Raw genomic sequence first — 27,783 nt, forward strand, 5'->3', positions numbered from 1 at the left:
GAATATTCTTTAGGACTGACACCTTGCTTTTCTAAGACAGCTGTTTATGTTTTGATTTTCCTCTATGATTAGATGACTTGTATCTTAATATTACTTTTGAGATTTTCCTCGTTCACTTCAGTGCATCAAGTCACTACTCTCATTGTGTGATATTCTACTTACGTTGTGGTTCTAGCCACGAAGCCAGTTGCTTAGCAGTCATGTCCCAGTGCTCTTCCAGAGCTTCTCCATTTGATTTTCAAATTTATCTGGATTATACTCAGAGTAGGGACCAGAAGAGAGATGAAAGTGAGACTGATTATTTTAGTTAACTATTTATTTAATATATATTGGCATTTCATGTGATAGAGTAGATGCGTGAAAAAAAGAAATTTGAAAATATTCCTAGCCAAAAAGGGGCCAATTATCAGAAACCAAGTTTGTTTTCAAGCCAGTAGAGTTTAGTGATCTTAAAAAATGCTTGTAATTATTGTATCATTTTTTCTGTCTGCTTCTCTATAGGCTGATTTCAATTTAATGTGTATTACTTTTCTCAACCATGATGCTACCAGTCTATTTCCTAGCTTATCGAAAGTTTGGATTTTAAGGTGGGATGTAAAACTAGAACGCAGCTGGCACATAGATGGGCATAGAGGGGCAGCGTGAATAAGTGAGTTGCTGTTGTGGATGATGTGGAAGTTATGAAAAGCTTGTGAAATAATTTCACTTATGATCTTTTTAGTTATCTTCCAAACAAGACGTTAGAGGAACAAAAACTGAGCAGCCTACAATAGGAACGACTAACCAAGGACAAGCACAGACAAATCTTACAATGAAGCAAGATAATGTAACAATTAAAGGTCTTCAGACTAATGTTAGCATACCAAAGGTAACAATTTAATATTTAAAAATTTTTTCCTGAAAGAGGAGAGCATTTTGATAGTGTTTGTCCTTTTCAGTTACCAACGTGAATAATGGTAGAACACTGTGTATTATTAAAAAAAAAGTTTTATTTCTATGATCTAATGGAATATAAATAGTTTACTTAAGCAGAATATTAGGTAATAGTAGAATGTTACACATCCATCCAGTAAAAATTTAATTATGATTATTTTATGAGAATCTGTATTCATAAGATTTGTCTTCACTGTCAGATACATAGATATGCCATTCTTAACAGTAGTTTTTCATTTTTGTGCATATTTTATGTTTAAGTGATAACTTTTCACTTGTCAGTTCTGAAATTTTGTGTGTGTGTTAGGTAAACTTATGTTTGTTACAAGCCTCAGTGGAAGAATCTCCAACTACAGCTCCTAGTAGGAGTGTGACTCATGTTTCCCTAGTGGCATTGTGTTTTGACAGAATTGCTACACAAGTTCGCATGAACAGGTAAGACAGATTTTATTAATCTGAGCCATGATTATCTTGCTGGATGTAAAAGCAAGCCTTGATCATCTTTTCTTTTAAAAATACATTTCTAAGAATGTAATGTTAAAACTCAGTACTGGTTTTGGAATTTCAAATCTTAATTTATAGATTAGTAACATATGTCTTTAAAAAATTTTTACTGTTTCTATTCATAGTATCTTTCAGTAAACATTGAAGAATTTTTTACTACTATTGGTGTATAATAGTAGAGTTTTTTTTTTTTTTTAAAGGAAACCTTTTAGGTAAATGTTTTCTCTGAACTGTATTATTTAAATGTTAAACATTTTTCTCCCTTTTTTTTCATAAAGAGGTGTGGTTGAAGAGACTTCAAACAATGCAGAACCTGGTAGAACATCAAATTTTGATAGGTATGTTCATGCCACAAAGATGCAGCCTCAGTCATCTGGATCTCTCAGATCAAATGCTGGAGCAGAAAAAGGCAAAGAAATTGCAGCCAAGTTAAACATTCATCGAGTTCATGGGCAACTTAGGGGTCTTGATACAACAGGTAGGATTCTACAACAAATATGTTTTTTCTTGGCATATATAAATGTAAGAGGATTTTGCAGAAGGGAACATGTTTTTTTCCTTTGACTATTGCTACAATTTGGTATTCTATAAGAAAGAGAAAGGTATTTCTCCCTATATTGAACACGTGGTATTTAGCTACTTGTCACTCACATTCTGTACAGAATAGAAAATAAACTTTGGTAAGAAAATTAAGTAGTATGGCCCCAAATTAGGAACTGCTTCTATTTCCCATGTGTTTTTTCCATGCTATTTACTTGCTCATTATAGAACAGAGAAGACATGATCTTTATAGTCTTTCTTATTTTTTAAATCATTCTGTTTATAAAACAATGTTAGAAAGAATTAATTGTAATATTAATCAAAACCAGAGAGTCTGTAAAATATAGCAGCAATAAGGTGCCACACATTCCTCTTAAAGTCCCTAGTTAGGTAAAAGGAAAGTAGAGCTGTTATACATCATTTTAATATTTTTTATTCTTATTTAGCACATTTTCTCATTTAGATGCTTAAATGTTTTCAGAATGTCAGAGATTCAATTCAGAAAAAGTTAGATTTGTTAATCGTATTTGAGATGATTGCTCTGCTGAAATCTTTATGTGGTACTGGTGACCAATCCTGAGTAAACAAATGAATTCCTTGAATTTGCTTACTGTATTTTATAGGTTCTGAAGTTTCCATGATTCCTGTCTGCATTCTGGGTCTGTGTACCTGTTTTGACTTTCTCAAGGCTTATTTTATCCCAGGTGTGAGGCTGAAAGCATTTGACCTGAGGTTTTCAAGGGACTTTTCATGACTACCTAAGATCTGTAGTCCTAAAACTGGTGAAAAATGTGGTGGCTTGAGTGAAGACACTTTTATCAGCTCTGTAGTTTGCACGGGTAACCAATTTGCACTGGGTATTATACAGACCATAAGGAGAACCTTATATAATTTTGAAAGGCATTATCATGCAGAAAAAACTCTCATTGAAGACAAAACGCCCAACGAAATTCCAAGGTGGACATTTCCGTAAAAATGTAGATGTCTTTGCTTATATGTACATTAGTTATCTGCCAAAGGATACTTAATAACCTCATGATATTTGTTACCCTTATAGGGAGGGGAACTAGGTGTCTGGTTGTGGTGTTAGAGGCTTTTCATTGTATACTTTTTCATAATTTTTTGAACTTTGATACATCTGAATATGTATGGGATTAAAGACAAATACAAAAAAATTAAATAATGAAAAAATTATAGGAAAATGTAGGTGAATGTTTATTCTCTGAATAAGACCTTTTAATTATAAATGCAAAGAATGACATTTCCATAGAATGGAATATTACATAGCTATTAAAATGATATCTTTGAAAAAATTTTAATGACCTGAGGAAAGTATTTACTGTTGCATGAAAAATGGGAACCAAAGCTGGGTTTGCAAAGTGATCTCTAAAGGGCTAGAAGGCAGTGTACTTCAAATATAAACAAGTTATCCTTGAATGGTAAATTTACATGTGTTTTTAATATTCTTTTTGTTTTTTTGTATTGATTAGCGATAATCAGAGAAATGAAAAAAGTAAGATAAAGTAAAACATCTCTCAGGCACTTGGGGTTTTAATTTCCACAGTGTATCTGTAAGCAGTGGAACCATGACAAGGTCTATGATGAATTGTAGTTATGTAAAATATGTCAGTATAAAACAGTCTTTTAGTAAAAACTATAATTTGCCTAGAAAATAATGTTTTTCCTAAGGCTTGGTAATTAATTGAATTTTTTTTTTAATTTTGTGAGATGATGAAAGTATTTAAAACTACTGTGAAGATAAATTATTTAGGATATTTTTAACTTTATATTTGTTAGAGTATCCTGTAATCATTCAGAAACAAATTCATACTACCTTTGAGCAACTTGTTAATCATAAAATCTTCTTTTCTTCCTCTTAGGCAGCATTATTCTAAAAGTTAGCTCATTTGCCTATTTTTCTATCTTTTCGACAGAGCACTAAGATATCTTTTAAAGACAACCAGTGTGCCAGATGTCCAAATGTTTGTGTTTTTTAATGTAAGCTTATGTCTTTAAAAATGGTCATTTTGCTGTCTTTTGATAATAGACATTGGGACCTGTGCAATCACTGCTATTCCTTTTGAGAAGTCCAAAGTTTTATTTACTCTTGAAGAGTTGGATGAATTTACTTTTGTGGATGAAACTGATCAGCAAGCTATTCCAGATGTAACTCGAATAGGTCCCAGCCAAGAAAAATGGGGATGGATAATGTTTGAATGTGGACTTGAAAATTTAACCATAAAAGGCAAGCATTTTTTATTGAATTCTGTTTAAGGTGGGGACAAATATGCCCTATATTGCAGAAATGTTTTGAACAATCATGGCTTTCAGTAACCTGAATCAACATAATAAAGCAGAAAGTGTGGTATCTGGTATTATTTACCAGGGGCGAGTGCCTCATACCAATTGCTTAAGTGGAGCTTTTCCTCCATTATGTGATTTCAAAAGTAGGTAGAGCTTGAAAAACAACAATATGCTTTTCCGAATAAATTCCCAAGTAAACTATAAAGCCACCCAATTTTTTGAAACTTTGCATCTTTGAAAACTGGATCTTTGATTAGTAGAGTTATGCCATATAGGATATAAAAACTGTAAATTCTTTATTCAGTGAAAAATATCTACTTAGAATTATATTTGCTTTTTTATATATTCTTAATATCTCAAAAAGGAAGGCTGAAATGTGTATAACACTTTTTTTAGGTTTAGTAATATATAATATAGTAACTATAAATAATAGTAGTTGTATATGCCTACAGTTATTTACCTGATAATTCAGTGATACATTACTTTTATAGATTAGGGCAAAGACTTGGTGAGAAAAAAAATAGTCTTTATGAAATTTTATACAGATATTGTAGAGTACAGCATTAAGACACTTATTCACCATTTGTAATAAACACTTTTTTTTTATTTTTATAGGAGGAAGACAGTCTGGTGCTGTTTTATATAACAGTTTTGGAATTATGGGTAAAGCCAGTGACACAGAAAGGGGTGGAGTGCTGACATCCAATAATTCTTCTGATTCTCCAACCGGCAGTGGCTATAATACTGACGTCTCTGATGATAATCTTCCATGTGACCGGACAAGCCCTTCCTCAGACTTAAATGGAAATTCTGTTTCAGATGAACAGGTTAGTGACTTTCTAATGATAATAATAATAATGGTGCTTTAGAAAAATAACAAAGAAAACTACATATGCAATTCAAAATTAGTTTCTGGAGTGTATTTGCCTGTCTTTCCCTATTTTGGATTTATGATATCTGCTTAAATGTTAGTCAAAGTGTGTTCGTGAATATACTACTAGAATATAATTTCTGAAGTATATCGTAGATATATTTATATCCATCATAGTCCTAGCATTATGCCTTGCTCAAATTACATACTTAATAAATATTTGTTGAATTAATAAATTAATAAAATTTAAGAGAAACCCACCTATAGGGTGTGGAGGATTTTAGCAGAAGTCATTTTGTTATTGGTAGTTTTTTATGTCAGTTCTAAATATTTTTGTCTGTGTGTGCTTATTTCAGTTAAGAGTTCTGAATGGCACCTTATATTCAACTCACTTTTTATTTTTATTATGGTAGAATTACATGGGTGGTGATGAGTACAGTAACAGCAACCACAAAAATATTCCAAATTTTGGGTTGAAGAAATGTTGTGCCACTAACTGGTGACCTGGGGCAAGTTCCTAACCTTTTCCTAAGTCTCTTTACCTGTAATAGGAGTATGGTCATGATATTGACCTTGCAGCGTTGTGAAGACTGAAGCAGGTAATACATATGAAGGGCTTAGCTCAGTATGTAGTACGTAATAAGAGTGTAGTAACTGTTGTTCTTAAACATATGTACATATGTTTCTGATCACTTTGAAAATTAGGCCAATTGGAGAGGAAAAAGTTCCAAAGAAACCACCTTTTAATTAGGAAGTCTAGTATGGGTATCTAGTAATCATGGGTATACTCACCTTTACCTCCCAGATTCCTAGGGATTTATTTTTAAAACATTTGTTTTTATTTAATGTGTAGTTTAATGAGTTTAATTACAGTTTTATTTTGGGGTCTTTGGAAATGTTCAGGGGATGGATTATCACTTTAATTAAGGAAATTTAAAAATACAATAGCTACTCACTGGACAAAAGAGCTGAGAAGAGCCTAGCTGTTCTTTCCTTCTCCTTCACCTACTAAAATACTTGACAGAAATTCAGGCATCTTTCTTGGTCTCTCAGATCCTACTCTCCTTGCTGAAAGCCCTTGAATTGGCTAACATTACTTTCTTTGGGTTCTCTGACTTTATTGGTCCATTTCTTTATGGAATTTTTTCTTCTTAAATGTGGTGGTTTCCTCAGGTTCTGTTCTTGGCTCTTCCTTTCTTCTTGCTATTTGTCTACTCCCTGACGAATTTCATTTCCTAGGTCAGTTCCGTAATTTAATGACACTTCTCTTTCCCACTGGCCACACCTTTAGCACCAGCTCTTCACCTGAGCTCCAGAATTGTGTTTAGTGGCCTTTTAGACATCATCATTTAGTACTTAACAGAGTCACGAAGCCTCCATTGCAGACCCTAGCTCCTGGACAACATTTCTAGACACACCGTAGGCCAGAAGGGAACCCACTGCATTGAAGGAAAGGACCCAGTCCTGGCAGGATCAATCACCTGCTGACTAAAGAGCCTTTGAGCCCTGAATAACCAGCAGCAGTACCTAGGTAGTATATCATGGGCCTTGGGTGACACTCTGTGATGTGCTCGTTTAGGTGTGACCTAGCACATTCCTAGCTGTGGTGGCTATAGTGAGAGATTCTTTCTGCTTGAGAAAGCAGAGGGAGAAGTAATGGGGACTTTGTCTTGCACCTTAGATGCCAGCATGGCATCTCTTGGGGCAATAAGCAGGCTCTTGGGGTTCCTGATTTCAGGACATGGCTCCTGGATGGCATTTCTGGACCTTCCCTGGGTCAGCAGGGAGCCCACTGTCCTGAAGGGTGAGTTTCAGGCCTGGCAGCATTCACCACAAGCTGACAGAACAGCCCTTGGGCCTTAAGTGAACATCAGTGGTAGTGTGACAGTACTCCCCATGGGCCTGTGATGGTGGTGGCCATGGGGTAAGGATTCTCTGCCTGTGGAAAGGGGAGGGAAGAGGGGGAAGGTCTGTGTCTTGTGATATGAGTGCCAGCTCAGCCATGGTAGAATAGAACACCAAGTAGATTTATAAGGTTTTTGTCTCCAGTTGTTGGCTCCTGGATAGCATCTCTAGACCTGCCCAGAGCCTGGCGAACTCGCCACCCTGAAGGGAAAGACATAAGCCTGGCTGGCTTCACCACCTGCTGATTGTACAGCTCTAGGTCTGTGAGCAAAGGTAGGCAGAAGCCAGGTAGTGGTTACAGGGGGCCCTGGGTGAGACCCAGTGCTGTGCTGGCTTCAGGTCTAACCCCACACAGTTCCAGTGGTGGTAGCCACAGGGGTGCTTGTGTCACTGTACCAGCTCCAGGAAGCTCAGCACACAGAGAGAGAGACTCTGCTTGGGAGAAAGTAAGAGAAGATAATAAGAGCCTCTGTCTGGTAATCCAGAGAATATTCTGGATCTTATCCAAGACCACCAAGGTGGTACCTCTATAAGTTGCAAGAACAGTGATACAGGGCTTGGGGTGCCCCCTAATGCAGATATGACTTTGCTGACCAAAAACTTATAACACCCAAGTCCCTTTGAATACCTGAAAAGCCTTCCCAAGAAGGATGGGTACAAACAAGCCCAGAGTGTGAAGACTGCAATAAACACCTAACTCTTCAATGCGCAGACATTGATGAACATCCACAAACATCAAAAACAGCCAGCAAACTACGACCTCATCAAATGAATTAAATAAGGCACCAGAGACTAATCCCAGAGAAACAGATGTGTGACCTTTCAGACAAAGAATTCAAAATAACTGTGTTGAGGAAACTCAGAGAAATTCAAGGTAACACAGAGAAGGGATTCAGAATCTTATTAGATAAATTTGACAAATAATTAAAAAGAATCCAGCAGAAATTCTGGAGTTGAAAAATCCAAGTGACATAGTGAAGAATGCATCAGAGTCTCTTAACAGCAAAATTGTTCAAGCAGAAGAAACAATCAATGAGCTTGAAGACAGACTGTTTGAAAATACACAGAGGAGACAACAGAAAAAAGGAATGAAAAGGAACGAAGCATGCCTACAAGATCTAGAAAATAGCCTCAAAATGGCAAATCTAATAGTTACTGGCCCTAAGGAGAAGGTAGAGAAAGACGAGTAGAAAGTTTGCTTAAAGGGATGACAACAGAGAACTTCCCAAACCTTGAGAAAGATATCGATATTCAAGTACAAGAAGGTAGAGAATACCAAGCAGATTTAAACCAATTAAGACTACCTCAGGATATTTAATCATTAAACTCCCAAAGGTCAAGCATAAAGAAAGGATCCCAAAAGCAGCAAGAGAAAAGAAACAAACAACATACAATGGAGCTCTGATAAAACTGGCAGCAGATTTTTCAGTGGAATCTTTACAGGCCAGGACAGAATGGCATGACATATTTAAAGTGCTGAAGGAAAAACACTTTTAAAAGAATAGTATATCTGGCAAAAATATCCTTCAAACCTGAAGGAAAAGTAAAGACTTTCCCAGACCTGATTTGATGAAAAGGTTTTGCACTTAAAACATTAGCCTCTGTGTTAGTGGTTTTAAGGGGCTGTATGTTAATAAGTTTTTGGCATTCTATTTTATATAGGACGAAGGAGTCGAATCTGATGATTTGAAAAAAGATCTACCTCTGATGCCGCCTCCTCCAGATTCATGTAGCATGAAGTTGACCATTAAAGAAATTTGGTTTAGTTTTGCAGCTCCCACCAATGTGAGATCTCACACACATGCATTTTCTAGGTAAAGAGTTTTTAAAATATAGTATTATCCCTTGATGTTTCTTTATTTTAAATAGTATACAATTCTGTTTCATATTTTTAAAAATTACTTTTCTGGTATATATAGTATTAAGGTTGCAACTTTTTCATCATTCTTACTTCATATGTTCTGTAGACATTATTAGTCTTACCTTGTTTGACCCAATTTCTTTCATAGTACTTTAGTTTTATTTTTATATGTTCCTCTGCCTTAGACTTTTGTTTACTCTTTTTATCTCTGACAGGCTTTTTTTTTTCTTTCTTTTCTATTGTCCTTTTTTTTTTTTTTAACATTTCTTAGTTATGCTTTCATAATTTATCAGTGCTCGAAAAGAAAAGAAAGTAATTTTGCCTGCGTAAAACAACCACTAAGTATAGTAGGTATGGGAGATTGTTTGAAATACAAATTTTGACACTTGTTTTTATAATTTTTTATTTATGTTAAAAGGCAGCTGAACCTTTTAAGCACTGCAACGCCAGCTGTTGGTGCATGGCTTGTTCCCATTGATCAACTCAAGTCATCTTTAAACAAATTGGAAACTGAGGGAACCTTGAGAATTTGTGCTGTTATGGGATGCATAATGACAGAAGCATTAGAGGTATGTCTTTAAATAATACAAGGTATTATACAAACTTTAGTATTGAAAATGACCCCTTATTGTTAATCATTGTTGGAAAATATCAGACTTACAAGTTCTTAATTACTGAATATCTTTTATTTGTAGGCTCTTTCATACCTATCACTCTAAATCTATTGTTGTTTCTTGATTTTAGAATAAAAGTGTACATTTTCCCCTAAGAAGTAAATACAACAGGCTTACAAAAGTTGCTCGCTTTCTCCAAGAAAATCCTTCATGTTTACTATGTAATATACTACACCACTATCTGCACCAGGCAAATTACTCCATCATTGATGATGCTACAATGGTAAGTTACTGAAACTACATTAGTTTTAAGGAATTCTCTATTCTGTTGGTGGACCACTGATACACAGGGTTTGAGATGCATGTGAGAATGGTTGGAAATACAGGTCTATAGGCCAGGTGCGGTGGCTCACGCCTGTAATCCCAACACTTTGGGAGCTGAGGCAGGTGGATCATTTGAGGCCAAGAGCTGGCCAACATGGCAAAACTCTGTCTCTACTAAAAATACAAAAAATTAGCTGGGCGTGGTGGCTGTCACCTATAATCCCAGCTACTCGGGAGGCTGAGGCAGGAGAACTGGTTGAACCTGGGAGGCAGAGGCTGCAGTGAACCAAGATCGCACCATTTCACTCCAGCCTGGGCAACAAGAGCAAAACTCTGTCTCAAGAAAAAGAAAAAAAAAGAAATACAGGTCTATAGACAAAGAGTGTGCTCAGACTAATGATTTGGGAGTTGCCAGCATAAAGGTGTTAGTAGAAGCTGTAGACATGGATGAGATTTCCAGCAATGCTATGTTGGGTAAGAAATTGCTCAGGGATGGAATCCTGAAGAAAGCCAAAATTAAAGGGGGTGTAGGTGGTTGGATAGGGATATACCAAGTGATGGGAAGGGAAAGAAAGAGGTAGGAGAACTAGGAAAGAGTGATGTCTTGGAAGCTAAAGGTATAAAGAGTTTTTAAGCAAAAAAATAATCACCAGAGCCAAATTTCACATACAGTTTGATGAAACAGGGACTAATTGATGATTGAGGGGAGAATATATAATCGCACAAAATAAATACAATCCATCTCTGCCTCTGGAAAAGCAGATAACACATCATGATTAGAGTTTTAGAACTTTTAGGATCTCTCTTCTTCAAGTTGCTGGCCAATAGGGGACACACAAGAATCTTTAGTCAAATTAGGGACCAATGTATCAGTATTATTAACAGCCAGTCAAGCCATTGTTCAGGCAAGTCAAGAATCTCTAGTAAGTGTTAGATTTGAAAAAGACACTTAGACCTAAGGCTGGTGTAGTACTTTTACTCCCTCCCTGTGAATTGAAGACTGGGAAATCTACAGTTTAAGCCTAACTTGCCTGTGTAGTTATAGGTAGAGAAGCTTGAACAGAGAGAATGGCAGGTGTTTCCCATGGATGGATGCTCTGCCAGATGTGTTTTCCATGTAAGAGGAAGAGGCACAACATGGCCCTCATGCAAGGCTGGGAATGAAAGGAGAGGCTAGTGGACTCGGTCTTCCTCAGAAAGTAAACGGGGTGATTCCTGCCTTCTAGTAAATGGTGCTCGTCAATCAGATTAACCATTTCTCCTAAAATGAGGAATGATAGGAAACAGGATGGAGAGGAGTTAGATATTTTTCTCTTTCTTTAGGCTAAGGCAAGGTAATTAGATGAAGGTAACAGGAAAAGAGCCAAAAGTTTCTTTCTTGCAATCATCACCATGTGGAATAAAATGTATTTTAAACTATATAATTATTACTGATAATACAGTTAACTTTCAAGGCAGTTACAAATTCATCTATGTCTAGCATACTACATAAGTTATAGTAATTTATTTTTTTAAATGTTAAAACAATGGTAGTTACCTAATCTTTGAAGGAAATAATTTTACTTCCTCTTTGCTTATTGAATGTTCCAAGTAGCTCAAAATACATTTTGATTCTTTACTTGGGCAAAATAAGTAAAGTTGATTGAATGCTTCTTAAGGAAAATTCCAATTTTGCACCCCACATCTAGTATCATATTGACCTGTGCTATTGTGTTGTTTTATGACACAAAGATGAAATGTTGTGCCTAGAGATTAGATTCTGTAGTCTACATATAATTGAAATCCTGACTCTCTTGGGTAACTTAGAACAAATTACTTAATATCTAAGTTTTAGTTTCTTTATCTCTAAATGAGGATTATGAGATTTGAATAAATACATGCAAAGCACTTAAATGGTAACTGATATTATTACATTTACTTCTAACCACATCATTATTGTTACAGAGCGATGGACTTCCTGCTTTGGTAACTTTGAAGAAAGGTTTAGTTGCACTGGCAAGGCAGTGGATGAAGTTTATTGTGGTGACACCAGCCTTTAAAGGAGTTAGCTTACATAGACCAGCTCAGCCTCTGAAACCTCAAATAGCTATGGACCATGAACATGAAGATGGACTTGGATTGGACAATGGGGGTGGTCTTCAAAGTGATACCAGTGCTGATGGAGCAGAATTTGAGTTTGATGCAGGTAGTTTTGTAAGCTTCTATTGAGTACTTTCTTACACCTCACAATTAGGGTGTTTTCTTACTCAACACAATTACTGTATGTTTTTTGCTTAGATATTATGCATCTTGTATTAGTAAGTTAATATACCTCTTTAAAAATGTCAAGACCCTTTGTTTTTCCTGACAGTTATAAATAAATACTAATATAAGCAATTTTAGATATTATATACTTGTTAATATGGTACTTGTGATAATTTTAATAATTCATGTCCCATATTGGAAAATGGTCATGGCTTAAGTATACAAGTACGATTTTTATTGGCCAAGTAAGTGATAATGATTAGAATCTTCATACTGACCTGATTTTATAAGTTCAGTTTTGTGAAATACAGTAGACTTCTCCTGCTCTATCCAGGACAAAGATATCTTAATATAAGTAGAATGTTTTGAATGAAACACATAAACCTCTATATAAAATTTGTATTTGTCTATCATCTTCCCTATGCCACAGTATTTTAAAGGGGCCTTTGTCTTTTTACCTGATGCCTGCTTGATCCTGAATTTATGTAAACTTTAGGGCCTGCGCTTAGCCTACAATTTTGTCAACAAAATGGCTGTGTCAGAATAAAGATAGTGGTTATGCATTTATGAAATGTACTTGCATACCTTAATGCTTTGCCAAAGGTTAATTTTTATTATCATGACCTATCATATTTATTGAAAATGCATGTTATGATGTTTTGAAAAAAATATTGAAAGAGTAGTCTTAGAGATTTTAGAACATTGGTATATAAAACTTTACCATGCTTAGTTTTAAAAATAACTTGATATTTAAAAAATAAATGAGCTATGAGGAATAGGGTAGATTTTATTACTTATTTTAGAAAATTTCAAATCTACACAAAAGTTTGAAAACCAGTACACTGAATATCCCTTCCAATTATCTGCAAATCCCTCTGTTAATCTATGAGCAGTCTGTGCTTTCTTGCGCTTAGTTGAGTTGACTTTTGGTCTGAGTATCATTTGCATGGAATATGTGAAAGTCTAATAAAAGCCATTTGTTCCTTTCTTGAAACTGAGTGAGAGGATTGGGGTGGGGGAGAAAATAATAAATATTTGTCAAGGAATATGAAAGTTGAGTGTCATTATATAACTAGAGACATTGGGGCTGATGTTTCATGAAAATGTGTGATAATCTATTGCTCACTTATTCTTTTGAACTGTTTCAGCCACAGTCAGTGAACACACAATGCTATTAGAAGGAACAGCTAACCGGCCTCCACCTGGTAGCTCTGGACCTGTAAGTGGAGCTGAGATAATGAGGAAACTTTCTAAAACTCATACCCATAGTGACTCTGCATTAAAAATAAAGGTATATTATTGCTCTTTTTTGATTAGAGTTATTCAGACTTACAGAGAAAACCTAAAATTTTATCTCAAATTTAAATGTTTGGTGTCCACCCTAAATATTCAGATAGCATTTTCGTGTTGAAATTAACTTGATTTGTAATTTCAGTGTAAATATTTCTTTGAAAATTGTATTATCAGTAACTGCTGTTAAGGACCACTATAACTACCAAGCCTTAGAGCTGTCCCCAGTTTATTGAATACTGTATTCCATAAAATCCCAAATTGAAAATGTTGATAATCTTATAATTATCAGTTTTAATGAGAAGCCTTTAAGGCAGTGTGTGATCAATAGGTGGTTTGGGTTAGACTCTTTCATGATTTTAATTTTTTTGGTTTTATGAATTTAATGGATGCTTGATAAGAGACATATATAGCAAAGTGGTTAGAGTACCACCTTGGAAGCCAGACTGCCTTGGTTTGAAACCTGCCCCGCCACTTAGTTGCTCTCTGACTGAACAGGTTTTAACTGTACATCAGTTTTCTTGGTGTAAGATGGAGATTATAATAGTAACCTTCTGAAGAGGTTTGTGAGAAATAATTGAGTTAATTCATGAAAAATGCCTAGAGCAATATCTGACCCTTAATAAATTATTTGTTGGTGGTGGTTCTTTATTTTTTGCTAGTTATTGTTGGTGGTGGTTCTTTATTTTTTGCTAGTTTACTTTTGTGAGCACTGAAAAAGTTAAAATTTTAACTTTCTGGCCAGGCGCAGTGGTTCACGTCTGTAATTCCAGCACTTTGGGAGGCCAAGGCGGGTGGATCACAAGGTCAGGAGTTCAAGACCAGCCTGGCCAAGATGGTGAAACCCTATTTCTACTAAAAATACAAAAATTAGCCGGGTGTGGTGGCAGGCGCCTGTAATCCCAGCTACTGGGGAAGCTGAGGCAGAGAATTGCTTGAACCTGGGAGGTGGAGGTTGCAGTGAGCCGAGATCCTGCCACTGCACTCCAGCCTGGGCGACAGAGCGAGACACCATCTCAAAAAACAAAGAAACAAACAAACAAAAATTTAACTTTCTTTGAAAGTCTGTGTATAGACTCACATTGATACCCAGAATCTGTAAAATGGTAATTTTGACAATATTAAATAAAAATTTCTACACAGAAAGAAGTAATATACAGTCATGCATCACTTAATGACAGGGATGATGCATTCTGAGAAATGGATCATTAGGCAATTTGTCATTGTGTAAACATCATAGACTGTACTTACACAAACCTAGATGATGGTACAGCCTACTACACACCTAGACTATATGGGATAGATAGCCTGTTGCTCCTAGGCTACAAACCTTACAGCATATTACTATCCTGAAACCAGTGGGCAATTGGAATGCAATGGTGTTTGTGTATTTCAACATAAACAAGATACAGTAAAAATATGATATTATAGTCTTATGGGTTCACTGTTGTATACATTGCCTGTAGTTCACTTAAACTGTAATTATGTGGCACATGACTGTATTGTAAACAGAACAGTAAGACACATGACAAAAGGCTAATTTTCTAAAATATAAAGATCTCATCCTTATCACTAAAAAAAAATCCAATACCAAATAGAAAAAATGGTTAAATGATATAAACAGGTAGTTCACAGAAAAATACGTGTACACATACAAAAATGTTTTCTTATAATTAAAGAAATGTAAATTAAAATGAGATTTCCATTCTCACTTATCAGATTGAAAGACTAAAACTTTTGAATAGTGCACATTGTTGGTGAAGATGTGAGAAAACAGATACTCATACGGCATTGATGGGAATCAAATTGGTGCAACCTCTTTGAATAACAATGTGGCAATATGTGTCAAAATTTAGAAGGTGATGCTCTTTTATCTAGTATTTCCATATTCAGGAATTCATTCTAGAGAAAGTCATAGATGCTTGAAGACCTGATGAGTCTAAGAACGTTCTTTGCAGCACTATTTATAAAAGGAAAATAGTGGAAACAACACAAATGACTAATCATTAGAGGACTAATAAACTAGTATACACTGATATAGATGCATACTATGAAATCTTTTAGATGAAGTAGATCTGTAAGTGGATATGGAATGATCACCGAAGTACACTCATAAAGTATAGGATGATATCTATTTGTGTGTTTAAAAAAGGATAAATATGTATGTACATACATAGGCCTAACTGATTTATGTAAAGATAGATAAGAAACAGTTAAGAGAGTCTCTGGGAAAGGGATCCAGTATATTGGAACACAGGACTTACTTTCTATTGAATAGTCTCTTGGGCTTTCAAAGTTTTTATTCTGTGTAAGTATGGCTTTTTTAGTTAAAACATTCAATGATAGTTTGATATACTTTAAAAAGAAGACTGAACTGTTGAGCTTATTGTTTCCACAGTATAGTTAGAAGCTTGGGACACTTTAATCTGTCTTAGCTTTTTTTCCTGATGGACAGTTTTTTTAACCTTCTGAATCATATTTAGGTGTTTTCCTGTTAAAGCTGTTCATTTTCAGAATTGTTTTGAACATTCTTTTGCTATAGGTTATTAAAGTCCTCTAAAAATGTGAAATTCCAAATGCTTAGTTTCCGATCTTTGCTTTTCAAGATCTTTTTTGCCTGTGTAGTCTTTTTTTGTACTGTATTTTAAATTGATTGGCCATTCTAATCATAGATGTGACAGAAGATAGAAATCGAAAAATTCTGTAATTTTTAATTTTTTTCATTAATTGTGGAAAGTCTTTTTGGCATTTCAGAGCTCTCCAGATAATTAAATCTTAACACATCTTGATTATTAGAGTACTAGGAAGGATAATTTAGTGTTAAGAATTTGAAGGTAGAAGTTAGGTAGATGGGTTAAAAATCTGGCTTTTTCCTTAGTAAGTATGTAAGTGATTTTTCTTCATCCTTTAGGACAGAATATCTTACCTTGGAGAACTTAAGGATTAAATAAGCTAATACATGAAACATGCTTATCAAGTGTTTAATATGTTGTGAGTGTTCTTTTACTTCCTGTGTCAACACCCTTCCTCCACCTTTCCTCATCTAAGTGAGGATGACTGGGAGGGCATTGAAAAGGGAATAAACTTTTCTGCTTTCCAGAGGATTGAAAAGGGAATAAACTTTTCTGCTTTCCAGAGGAGGTTAAGACTTTTAAGGGCTTCACAGCACTGGTATCCATTGCGTCAACATTTCTTGCTATTAGCAAAAAGCCTCCAGTTTCCTTCCAGGTAGATGTCTATTCTGACTCCCGTAAACAACTGCAGGGAAGGTTGCTGAAGGTAGATAGCTTTTCTTTCTTTAGTTTCTTTGAGTACCTAGACTTTACTTTTGATGGTATCAGTCATGTTACAGATCCTTTGTGTGTGTGTGTGTGTGTGTGTGTGTATGTGTGTGTGTAGTCAGTTTTTCTAGGGAATATTTTGTGTAAGGGATATTGTGTCTAGGTATCAGTTTGCTGGTTCAGTAAATAAGCGGTGATATAAATATTTCAGGCTACTGTTTTTCTTTGCTACCCATATGAATGTTCCTTGGCACTTCCACAAACACCCTGTGTATAACTTTCTGAAGTTTCAATATACTATTTATTGCTCCTTAAGTATGAATAGTGCTTCATTTCCACCATCTATTTGATATACTGTGCTATGTGGTTTTATGTCTTGTCACCAGATTCCCTCATCAGATTAAGAAGGAAATTAATGATCCATGGTTAAAATAAGTGGATGTGCTTCATTATAATATTGATAATAAAAATGGCCCTTTGTCTTGTACTATAGAGTTGCAAAACATTTTTACCTACATTTAAGGATGTATGTAAAAAGGATTCACCACAATCCTAGTATACATGATCAGTTTTGGTATTAATGTGCAAAGTAGCTAGCAGTTATAGCAACAGTAATAGTAATAGTGGTTGTGGTTATCAGCAGTCATTTTTATATACATAAGAAATAACCCTAAGTTACACTTTCTGTAGGGCATTCACCCATATCATTCTCTGAGCTATACCAGTGGAGACACTGCCACTGATTCTCCAGTGCATGTTGGACGTGCTGGGATGCCAGTAAAGGAGAGTCCAAGGAAGGAGAGCCTACTCAGCTACCTGACTGGAAGCTTCCCAAGCCTGCACAACCTCCTGGAAGGGACTCCTCAGAGAAGCAGTGCTGCTGTGAAAAGTAGCTCCCTAACGAGAACAGGTACATCCTCTAGATTTGATAATTACATGTTTATATTTAGGGGGAAATTGAAATGAAACAGGACTTAAGTTTAGTTAGATATATACTTTAGTAGTAAAACTAATCTCTCATACCTTATCTTTGAGAAAAAATTTTAGGAATCCATTGTTCTGTTTGTAACTTTTCGGAGTCTTCATGCCCTTAGTTTGCATTTTTAAATTGCAGCGCTGACTAATGTCAATGTAGGCATTTGGTGTGGGGTGCTGTCTAGACCAGCAACATAGAATTTCCCCCGTTATAATAAAAATAAGCTATTTATTAATGCATTAATATCCAAATACCAACATTATGCAGTGAGAATTTAAAACCATCTGCAAACATACATTTTAACTTGGTTCTTCAAATATAGTTATATAAATTACATTTTTTTTGCTCCTTAGTATATAAATAATATTATACTCAGAAACATTTTATTTTCAGGAAATACAGTAGCCACTGATATGTTATCTGAACATCCCTTGCTATCTGAGCCATCATCTGTGAGTTTCTATAATTGGATGTCAAATGCTGTGGGTAATCGAGGAAGTGTGGTACAAGAATCTCCTGTTACAAAATCAGGACACAATAGTCTTCCCACAGGTATTGAGTTATCACATTATTTTGCTTAACTGTCTAAGGGGAACATAGACCAAAATCTTATTTTTCAGGGGATGGGTTAAAAATCTCAAACAAGTACTGTTTGGTTGAAATTGGTCCATTTATATTTATAAATGCCTTTGATAATATTGTAATTGAGAGAGTAGTAAGCAGTCACTCAGTGTTCTTGTTGAAAGGCAAATATGTCAAATGTGAGATTGTATATAAAGAGTTTAAAGCTTCCTTTTAATGTGGCTGGTTTAAGTGGTAAACGAAAAAATGCAAAGTGTAATTACAACATCATATACTTGATATTACAGAAGATAGTTTTAATTTATCTAGATCCCTCTGAGACCTAATAACTATCATTCTAAACCTTTAGTTACTTAACAAATATTTAATTAAATCTAAAACAGTATGTATATATAAGGATAGATAAGGATGACATGTGTTCTGAAAAGTTAATTTCATTTTTCACTAATAAATCATGTCTGTAAAATAATCTAAAAGTATGCATTATTTTTTTTCTTTTCAATTTAAACAGTCTTGAAATGGTACTACTATACAGGCTTCAAAAGTTTACCCTGCTGAACACTTTTATGTGTTTCTATTCCCCAATAATTTACATTTTATTCTTAAAAATTTACTCCATTAGGTGTTGCACCCAATCTTCCAACAATACCCTCAGCCTCAGATTTCAACACTGTCTTGTCTAGTGACCAAAATACTTTGGATGGGACACATTCTCAGCATAGCACCAGTCAGGATGATGTGGCAGGTGTAGAAGAAGCAAACCAAGGGTTTCCTGCTGTTCAGCTTGCTGATGCACAGGTGAGCCAGCCTGTTTTTTCCTAATTATAATAATACCTCCTTAGGCATCGCTTAGCACCTGGAACCTCCAATAGTATGCACCTTGGAATTCTAGTGAGGATATACCATACCTATCTGCCTACAACCTTCATGCAAAACAGGAGGAGCCTTTAAAAAGTACATGGCTTAATTATAAATGCAAATTAAGTATCTGTAGGTAATCATTAAATAGAAGAGTCTCATATAGTAACCTTTTTGTTATTTGTAACAAATTGGCTAAGCAACATGAATAGATAATCATACCCTATGGTTTTTAGTGCTACGTTAAGACTTTATTGAGCGAGCAGTGGGGAAGCATTGATGATTTTAGAGCAGAGGAGTAAAGTAACTAAAACTATAGATGTAGAAATATTATATAAGTAGCAAATGTATTAAATTGATTGAAATAGAGAAACTAGTGTTGAAAAGATGAATTAATGAAATAGTTCATCCAGTGGTAATGAGACTCTAGGCTTAGATGTTTATGGCTTTGAAAAGGTAAATGAGGATATGGTGAAGTTCTTATTTAATTGATTAAATATGGTGAATAAAGAGTGAAATCCTTTAAAACATACTCTTTGGTTTGAGCGGCCAGCAGGCAAGTGTGAGAGTGGGACGTGGGTGAGAGGAGGCATCGTTTTTTCAGGATAAAGGTGTCTTGAGCATATTTACATACAGCTGTCCCTCAGTATTCAAGGGATTGGTTTCAGGACCAACCCCCTACCCACCCTCTGATCCGCCACCCAGGATACCAAAATCTGTGGTATGCCCAAGTCCCTTATATAGAATGGCATATATTTGCATACAACATACATACATCCTTCTGTATACTTTAAATCTTTTCTAGATTACTTATAATACCTAATGCAATGTAAATACTACGTCAATAATTGTTACACTGTATTGGGTTTTTATTTGTATTTTTTAATTGTTACATTGTTATATTTTATTGGTTTTTACTCCCTAATATTTTCAATGTGGTTGGTTGAACCATGGATGCAGAACCCTTGAATATGGAGGGCCAACTGTACTTGAGAAATTAGGAATCTCATGATCAAAAATAAAGGAAAGAAGGGTTAGCAGATGGAGCAAAATTAGTAGAAAAATGAGAAGTATTGGAATTTAGAGTCAATTAAAGAGAGAGCTGTCTTCCCAAGCACACACAAAAAAATGAGGTGACCTAGGACAATCGGAAATACAGGCTTGGCTCTCATTGTGTAAATGACACTTGTCCATTTAGATATGTTTTTGTTTGTTTGTTTGTTTTCTGAGACAGAGTCTCGATCTGTAGCCCAGGCTGGAGTGCAGTGTTGCAATCTCAGCTCACTGCAAGCTCTGCCTCCCGGGTTCACGCCAGTCTCCTGCCTCAGCCTCCCAAGTAGCTGGGATACAGGCACCCACCACCATGCCCAGCTAATTTTTTGTATTTTTAATAGAGACAGCGTTTCACCGTGTTAGCCAGGCTGGTCTCAATCTGACCTCGTGATCCACCTGCCTTGGCCTCCCAAAGTGCTGGGATTACAGGCATGAGCCACCGTGCCCGGCCTAGATAGGGTTTTTTTAAGCTTTCAGGAAAAGGTCACTAAGGTAGAATGTGTCGTGAAAGAGGAGGCTGAGAAAAGCACTGGATAGCACCTATATTTAGAATGTAGAAGAGGGAAAGGGAACCATGTGGCAGAGGATGAGTAGTCAGAGTGATTTTTGTGCTCTAGCATTGAACACATGTAGTTCTTTCTATTCAGGTTAGTGCTTAGTGTCTGAAATTCAGTTAACTAGAGATTTAACCAGAATAATATATCTCCATAAGCATGTATGATACTTAAAATGTAAAGGAAGTTCTCTGAAGATAAATGTTAAATGACTGTTACAACCAAGTGCTTCCATTTAAAAATAGGTCAGATATTCATAACATTTATAATGTTTTTATATTAACACAGGAAGTTGAAAAGTCAACTTCATAAACCTAATATATAAGTTTTTTTTTTTGTAAATGGAAACACAGTAGGAATTCGTACCTGTTTAAAAGCAATGATTTAACTAATTCATAATTTTATTTTCCTTGTACTTTCAGACACTTAGGATCAAGGAATCTGTGTCCTTATTTATTATTATTAATTTGAAGATGAGTGGCCTATAATAGGTACTAAAAATATTAAATTTTAAGTAAAGTTAGAGTCAATTATACGAGACCATTTTTGCTTCACACTATGATAAGAATAATATGTACTGAGGTAGGGTAAGAAATAAAAGCTGCATTTTTCTATATGTAACTTCTACAGTAAATGATAAGCTATAAGTTGAGCTAATATGAATGTTTATGTCTTTTAGGTTGTTTTCAAGCCTCTTCTGAGTCATACAGGGATCCAGTCACAGGATACAATGCCACTCTGCTACCGAATGTACTTTGGAGAACACCTTTCATTTTCAGGGACTTTGGACTGCCTCAGAGCAGATATTGTGGATTCAGACACAGCCAAAGAGAGAAAAGGCAAAAGAGCAAGAAGGTGTCTTTTGCATTTTTGTGTATAATTTTGTGCAAGAATTATAATACGTTTGTTTTTTAACGTTACTTTCGTGTAATCCAAATAAGGAAGTAATTTTTTTTTTTTTTTTTTGAGACGGAGTCTCACTCTGTCGCCCAGGCTCGAGTGCAGTGGCGCGATCTCGGCTTACTGCAAGCTCCACCTCCTGGGTTCATGCCATTCTCCTGCCTCAGCCTCCCGAGTAGCTGGGACCACAAGCACTTGCCACCATGCCCGGCTAATTTTTTTGTATTTTTAGTAGAGACGGGGTTTCACTGTGTTAGCCAGGATGGTCTTGAACTCCTGACCTCGTGATCCACCTGCCTCGGCCTCCCAAAGTGCTGGGATTACAGGTGTGAGCCACCACGCCCAGCCAAGAAAGTAATTTTAATATGTTAATGAGAAGATAATTACCTTTTAGTAAAAGTAGTAGCTACATTTTCTTATTAATAACTAGTTGCATTTATCAACAGATTATGAGGCCTATTTTTAGGCATATTTTTGAACCATGTTAGCACATAGATGAGGGTCATATATATTGATATATGCACTCACCATTTATTTACTTGGCTCTTGTAATAGTGGAATTTTTATGATCTTAAGGGTTCTGAGTTGACTTGTGTCAGGTAGTATTTTGTATTAGAAACAGGGCGGAAGTCATATTGAGAGTCTAGCCATCAGAAACAAATAGAAATGTAGAATGGTAAAAGTTAAGAACCATCTTTTGCTGTTATTTTATATTGTTATGGATGGTTTTTCAGTTTCTTTAGTGTTTAATAGGAAATAATATACCTACTACCAAGATTTGAGTAATATTTTGGGAACTTGGAATTTTATTTTGAGTGGGACTTAAATGGATAGAAATAGAATATGGAGATACATGGCATTTATGACAAGAGGTTTCTGTAGTATTGTTTCTTTCATCCTTTTTGTGTTTTTGCAAGGTGGTAAATTAAAATACTTGTGTCTGATATATAGCTAAGTAAAATATATTTTTCATTTGAAATATTTCTATTTAAATTTTAAATAATTTAACAAAAGTTCTTGCTTTTCACAATAGTCTTATACCATAACAATGACCGTACAAGCTGCAATTACAAGGCAGTTTTAATGATCGGTGAAAAAAATTACTTTTGTGACCTTGACAGTATTTGTAAAAACATTAAAAATGTTCTTAATATTTATTATAAATGTATAGGGAAATGAAAAAAAAGTAAAACTAATATTTAGTACATTGGAATTTAAAATGTTAGAAACACTGAGAATTAGACTATTTTATTTCTTTTTAAAAACTTATCAAAGAGTAGTTTGAACGGTCCTGTCCTTCTTATGATATAACATATAATACAGAACAAGCAGCTTTTGTGTGCCTTGGCAAAATGTCAAACTCCTTTGTATGTATGGATCAGTTTTCAGCATTTTATCCTTTGCACTTTCAGTGTCATGAAATAATCTTTGATTCCCTTTACTATGAAGTTTTTTGTCAGCATCACTTCCTCTGGGATATCTTCATCCTTTCTGTCATGGCCACTTTCCTCTTTATGTCAATAATTTTGCCTCCACTGAGTTTTTCTGGCTAGATATTAAGAGTGTCTCAAACAGTGGAAGTATCAATGTTTCCATGGTCAGCTGTTTCTTCTATAACACCGTTCAATTGATCTTCCCTACCATTATCTTCATTTTTAGTTTCTTTGCTGCATTTTCATGTTTGTTGTCCAATTCCCTCATTTGATTATTCATTTTTGTAAAATGTTATGGGGATTTATTACAGAGAGAGAAACAAGGAGGCAACACAAGTAACTACATGTTATGCTTTCTGTGCATGAAGTGAACAACAGGTATGCTTCAACTAATCACTATCACTGACACATTTTGAAGTGCTGTGACTAGTCAATGATCACAATGCTCATCTGTTGTTTTGTACTGACTTGTGGGCTGAAGAGCTAGCATAAGTTTGTGCTTTATGCAGTTTTCACAGTAAGTCTTTGTTACAAATTTGTGTCACATTATTGGGAGACTTGTTATTTAAGTAAACCACAGTAACTGAAATTTTAAAATATTGGAACCATCAAATCCAGACCCAAAACATTAATACCTACACATACTCTCTAGGGTTAAAATATCTGAGCTAAATTTATATTTCTATTTGCAAGAGACAGCTTTCATACAAATATATCCATTTATATATAAATATGTTTATATATATACATACAGTATATGTTTTCATATATATAACTAGGTTATATATAATTTATATGTAATAGGTTGTATGTAGAGATATAGATTATATAAATAAAATTATAGCTGTAGCCTATTTATTGGCCTAGTAAAAACCATATAATACTACAACAGAATAGACCTTCATTTGAGCACACAAGTAAGTCTTTTTTGAGTGAGAGCTTCTTTGAGTGATTCTGTGAACTTCATTGCCTTTGGTCTAGCTGAACTTGACATTCCTTTTAATTTTTCTACTACCGCGCCAGCTCCAATGCTCCACATTCTTAATGTGATCAGCTTTTATTTCTCAGATCTCCTGTAATTCCATCATAAGCTCTTATTTATTTGGAGACCTTCACCACAATATACTTTTCCCAGCCATTAATTTCAGTATTGTCTGGGTTTTTTGTTTGTTTTTGTAGCAGATTGTTCATTCTGCTGATTGTTGTATATTAGTTTGGGGTTACAGTTTCTTGTATGAATATGTATAACTCTCCTACTACTTTGTAAAGCCAGGGCAGTTATTAAACATTTAGCATAGAGTCTGGCATGTAGTAAGTCCTCATACATGATAGTTTCTTTGTCTCTTTGCTGTCTCTAGTAAAAGTAGCTGCACGTATCAGGGACTTATATTTTAAAATTTTAATTGTAACTTTGCCCATGTCAGGCTTTTACTTGTCAGGCAAATTGTTATGGTATACCATTTTCTTTTTCTCCTTTATTTGAATCTCCCCTCTTTAAGATTTTCTTACTACCCTTACATGTTTTAGATTCTTGTTTTTGCAATTGTGGATTATTTTCATCTCTTTTTAATCTTCTGTCTCCTATCTGTTCTAATTCTCAGAATCAAGTTTTTCCATCTCTGACCATATGCTTAGTTGGCATTGATTGTACACTTCCTGTGAGTTTATGCATTTACATAAATTACACTACAATGGGGCATTTTTCTTATTAATTAAGAAATACTAGTATTCATTAAGGAATTATTGCTCTGTCGTTATAAATTCTTCAAGTTAAATGCAAAATATCAAAGCAGCTTCTGATTTTTTTCTTTTTGTTACAGAAAAAACTCCCATGTCTGCATATTCATAGTGTGCATGGAAGAAGAGGGAAAAATACCTTTTTACAGTTTTGGTGCTTGGGGCTTATTGCTATTATTGGTAGTTGGTTTATAGAAATTTGAGACATTTTTGACTTTCTATATTAAAATTTACTATAATAGTCTTACATGAAAATCTTTAGATAAGCAGGAGGATTTGCCAAAATAATTTTTTTTATCAGATTTTAAGGTTTTGTGTGTGTGTATTTCTAATTTTTGTTTCAATTGCTTTTCCTGTCTGGTTTCAACTTAGCATGAGGGCTTCCTATCTAATATCAAATAAAATTATGTTAAATATGAATAAATTAGATACATGATTATAGGAGGGGGGGATGGTTAAGTGAGACATCCTAATTGATCTATACTTAACTCTAAATTCCAATACTCTATGGCAATACCATCAAATGACAATAAAAGTTGTTTTATCACTTCAGTGAAATCATTTCTTAACATAAGAAGACTGATTTTGACTTGTTAGTTTTAGAATAAGATTAAGTAAGAAGACTTAAAGGCCCACCTTTGAATTCATAAAAAGCCTGGCCTAGTGAAAAAGCATATTTTACTGGTTTGCTTGCTTAAAATAATTTAAGACTCATATTTTACTTTGGAGATGATTTTGCCTATAAATTAATAAAGATGTATGTTTCTGGAAAAATGGAAGAAAAACCTTGTCCTTTTTTTATTTCACATTTTTAGGCAAGGCCATGTGAATCTTCCTCCACTTGAGTTCAAACCAGCATTAATGTTGGGAACCTTTAGCATCAGTGCTGTTGTAATGGAAAAGTCCGTGTGCACCCCTCAGAACTCTACCAGTGCCCTTTCTTTTCATGATCTCAGCAAGCGGTATTATAACACCTTTCACTGCAACTTTACTATTTCCTGTCAGTCAATAAGCCAGCATGTAGATATGGCTTTGGTTCGTCTTATTCATCAGTTTAGCACAATGATAGATGACATCAAAGCAACTCAGACTGATATTAAACTTAGCAGATATACAGCCGGATCTGCTTCCCCAACACCTACCTTCAAAACCAGAAAACATCGGGACTTTCGTTCATCTGACTTTAGCCGCAGTTCTAGAGGAAGTCTTAATGGTGGCAATAGAGTGAATAATGCAAAGAACAAACGGACCAACAATGAGAATAACAAAAAGGAATCTCGAAACAAGAATTCATTAGGAAGATCTGAAAGAAGAACATCAAAAGTGTCTAGGAAAGGTTCAAAAGATGTGGTGGATCACATGACTATTCATATGGATGACTCCGATTCAATTACAGTGTCAGAACAAAGTGAGCCTTCAGCTGAGTGCTGGCAGAATATGTATAAATTGCTTAACTTCTATTCACTTATCTCTGATCCAACAGGAATATTGGAAAAGTCTTCAGAAACATTTGGACCAGCAGGTAACAGACATTTTTATGTTTTAAAAATATCTGTTTAGAATAACAGTAATACCAAAGAAGCAGAAGACTGTTCATCATGTTTTCTTAATGTCGTAAGTGGATAATTGAAATGGAGAGAAATTGTCTATCACCAGGGAAATAAAACAGTAATGGAATTCAGATATCCTCCCACCATATTTCCCATCCTTTTAAACTCTTACATGGTATGTTCTTAAAGGATTTAGACAGACCTGATTTAAAATATCTGGCTCTACTATTCACTTTCAGTAGCAACTTGGAAAAATGTTGAAGAAATTTTTAATCATTTTGTTGGGGATTAGGAGAAAGAGGACTGGTTGGGAATGTGAAGGAAAGAAAGGTAAGACAGTGTTTGGAATGTCCTTCCGTTTTTCAGTCTTCGTATCTAAAATTGTATATTTTCATTTACTTATAAAGGAGTTCGGAGCCCTACAGAGCCAACATGTAAAGTTGTGTTTGAGAATGAACAAGACAACAGCAGTTTGACTAAGACGCAGAGGAAACGTAGCTTGGTAACTTCTGAACCTCAGCATGTTACTCTAATAGTGTTTGGGATTGGCATGGTGAACCGTACACACCTAGAGGCAGATATTGGTGGACTAACAATGGAATCAGAACTGAAGAGGATCCATGGCAGTTTTACTCTTAAGGAAAAAATGAAAGGTATGAATGATTTTTCTAATGAAGTGCTATGTATACATAATAATTAGTGCTACTTCTCTGAAGAAAACCACTGCTGTGTCTCCAAAATTCCTACTTGGCAAATTTTTTTTTTCCAGAAAAACTGGACTTCCCAAATTCTGAGGTATCAAGAACTTTGTTGTAATTGAGTATCAGTGAATTGAGGCAGCTTTGATGTCTAAATATTTTAGCACATAAATATTGAGCCGATGTACCTATACTCAGTGACATTTATTCTTTGTCTTTTAATATCAACTACTAAGATGTCTCTAAAAGCTGAAAATTTTACCAAAATAATGAAATTTATGAAAAATTTGCTTTTGTTACTACCATAGAAATCTTATAGTCTAATACTAAGTATCTCTATAAAAAGAAGTCCCTTTAGTTGATATAAAATTTCCTAGGTTAGTGAAAACATACCATTTATCTTGAGAATGATTACACAAGGTATGATATTTTATCAAATCCAGGAGCCCATCAATTTGAAGATGCACTATTATTTTATGTATCACAAGGAACATACCATTGCCAGATATGGTCAGATGCCATTGATTGTAAACTGCATCCCACTTTCAGCGATGCTAAAATAAAAAAGCAAATGTTTCTTAGACTCAGTGGATACAGCAGTAAAGTTGCAGGGATTCTCTTGCAGCAATGATTATATAAAACCAGTGTGGTTTTTTTTCTGGTCGTGAAAATAACCTGACAGATTATATTACATGAGAAAAGGAAGTTATCAATCACCATGTGTTTTTATTGTTAACTTTATGATTGAGAAATTTGTAAGGTCTAATCAAA

At 34.9% G+C, this 27,783-nt stretch overlaps 1 protein-coding gene across 32 annotated transcripts in view; it reads left to right on the forward strand.

Moving 5' to 3' along the window:
• The window catches only part of BLTP1 (bridge-like lipid transfer protein family member 1), a 212,512-nt gene that overhangs the window by 91,615 nt on the left and 93,114 nt on the right, over positions 1-27,783 (forward strand). For all 32 annotated transcript variants that reach the window (XM_063723629.1, XM_063723632.1, XM_054554440.2 and 29 more), the window contains 16 exons: positions 722-868; positions 1,241-1,368; positions 1,716-1,915; positions 4,025-4,222; positions 4,897-5,108; positions 8,720-8,871; positions 9,337-9,487; positions 9,663-9,815; positions 11,801-12,041; positions 13,249-13,391; positions 17,362-17,581; positions 18,041-18,199; positions 18,852-19,027; positions 21,374-21,549; positions 25,580-26,286; positions 26,722-26,967. In XM_063723629.1, the coding sequence (XP_063579699.1) occupies positions 722-868; positions 1,241-1,368; positions 1,716-1,915; positions 4,025-4,222; positions 4,897-5,108; positions 8,720-8,871; positions 9,337-9,487; positions 9,663-9,815; positions 11,801-12,041; positions 13,249-13,391; positions 17,362-17,581; positions 18,041-18,199; positions 18,852-19,027; positions 21,374-21,549; positions 25,580-26,286; positions 26,722-26,967 (3,409 nt within the window). The remainder of the gene's footprint in view (positions 1-721; positions 869-1,240; positions 1,369-1,715; positions 1,916-4,024; positions 4,223-4,896; positions 5,109-8,719; positions 8,872-9,336; positions 9,488-9,662; positions 9,816-11,800; positions 12,042-13,248; positions 13,392-17,361; positions 17,582-18,040; positions 18,200-18,851; positions 19,028-21,373; positions 21,550-25,579; positions 26,287-26,721; positions 26,968-27,783) is intronic.

The sequence above is a fragment of the Pongo abelii genome, chromosome 3, assembly GCF_028885655.2.
Source record: "Pongo abelii isolate AG06213 chromosome 3, NHGRI_mPonAbe1-v2.0_pri, whole genome shotgun sequence".
NCBI lineage: Eukaryota > Metazoa > Chordata > Mammalia > Primates > Hominidae > Pongo > Pongo abelii.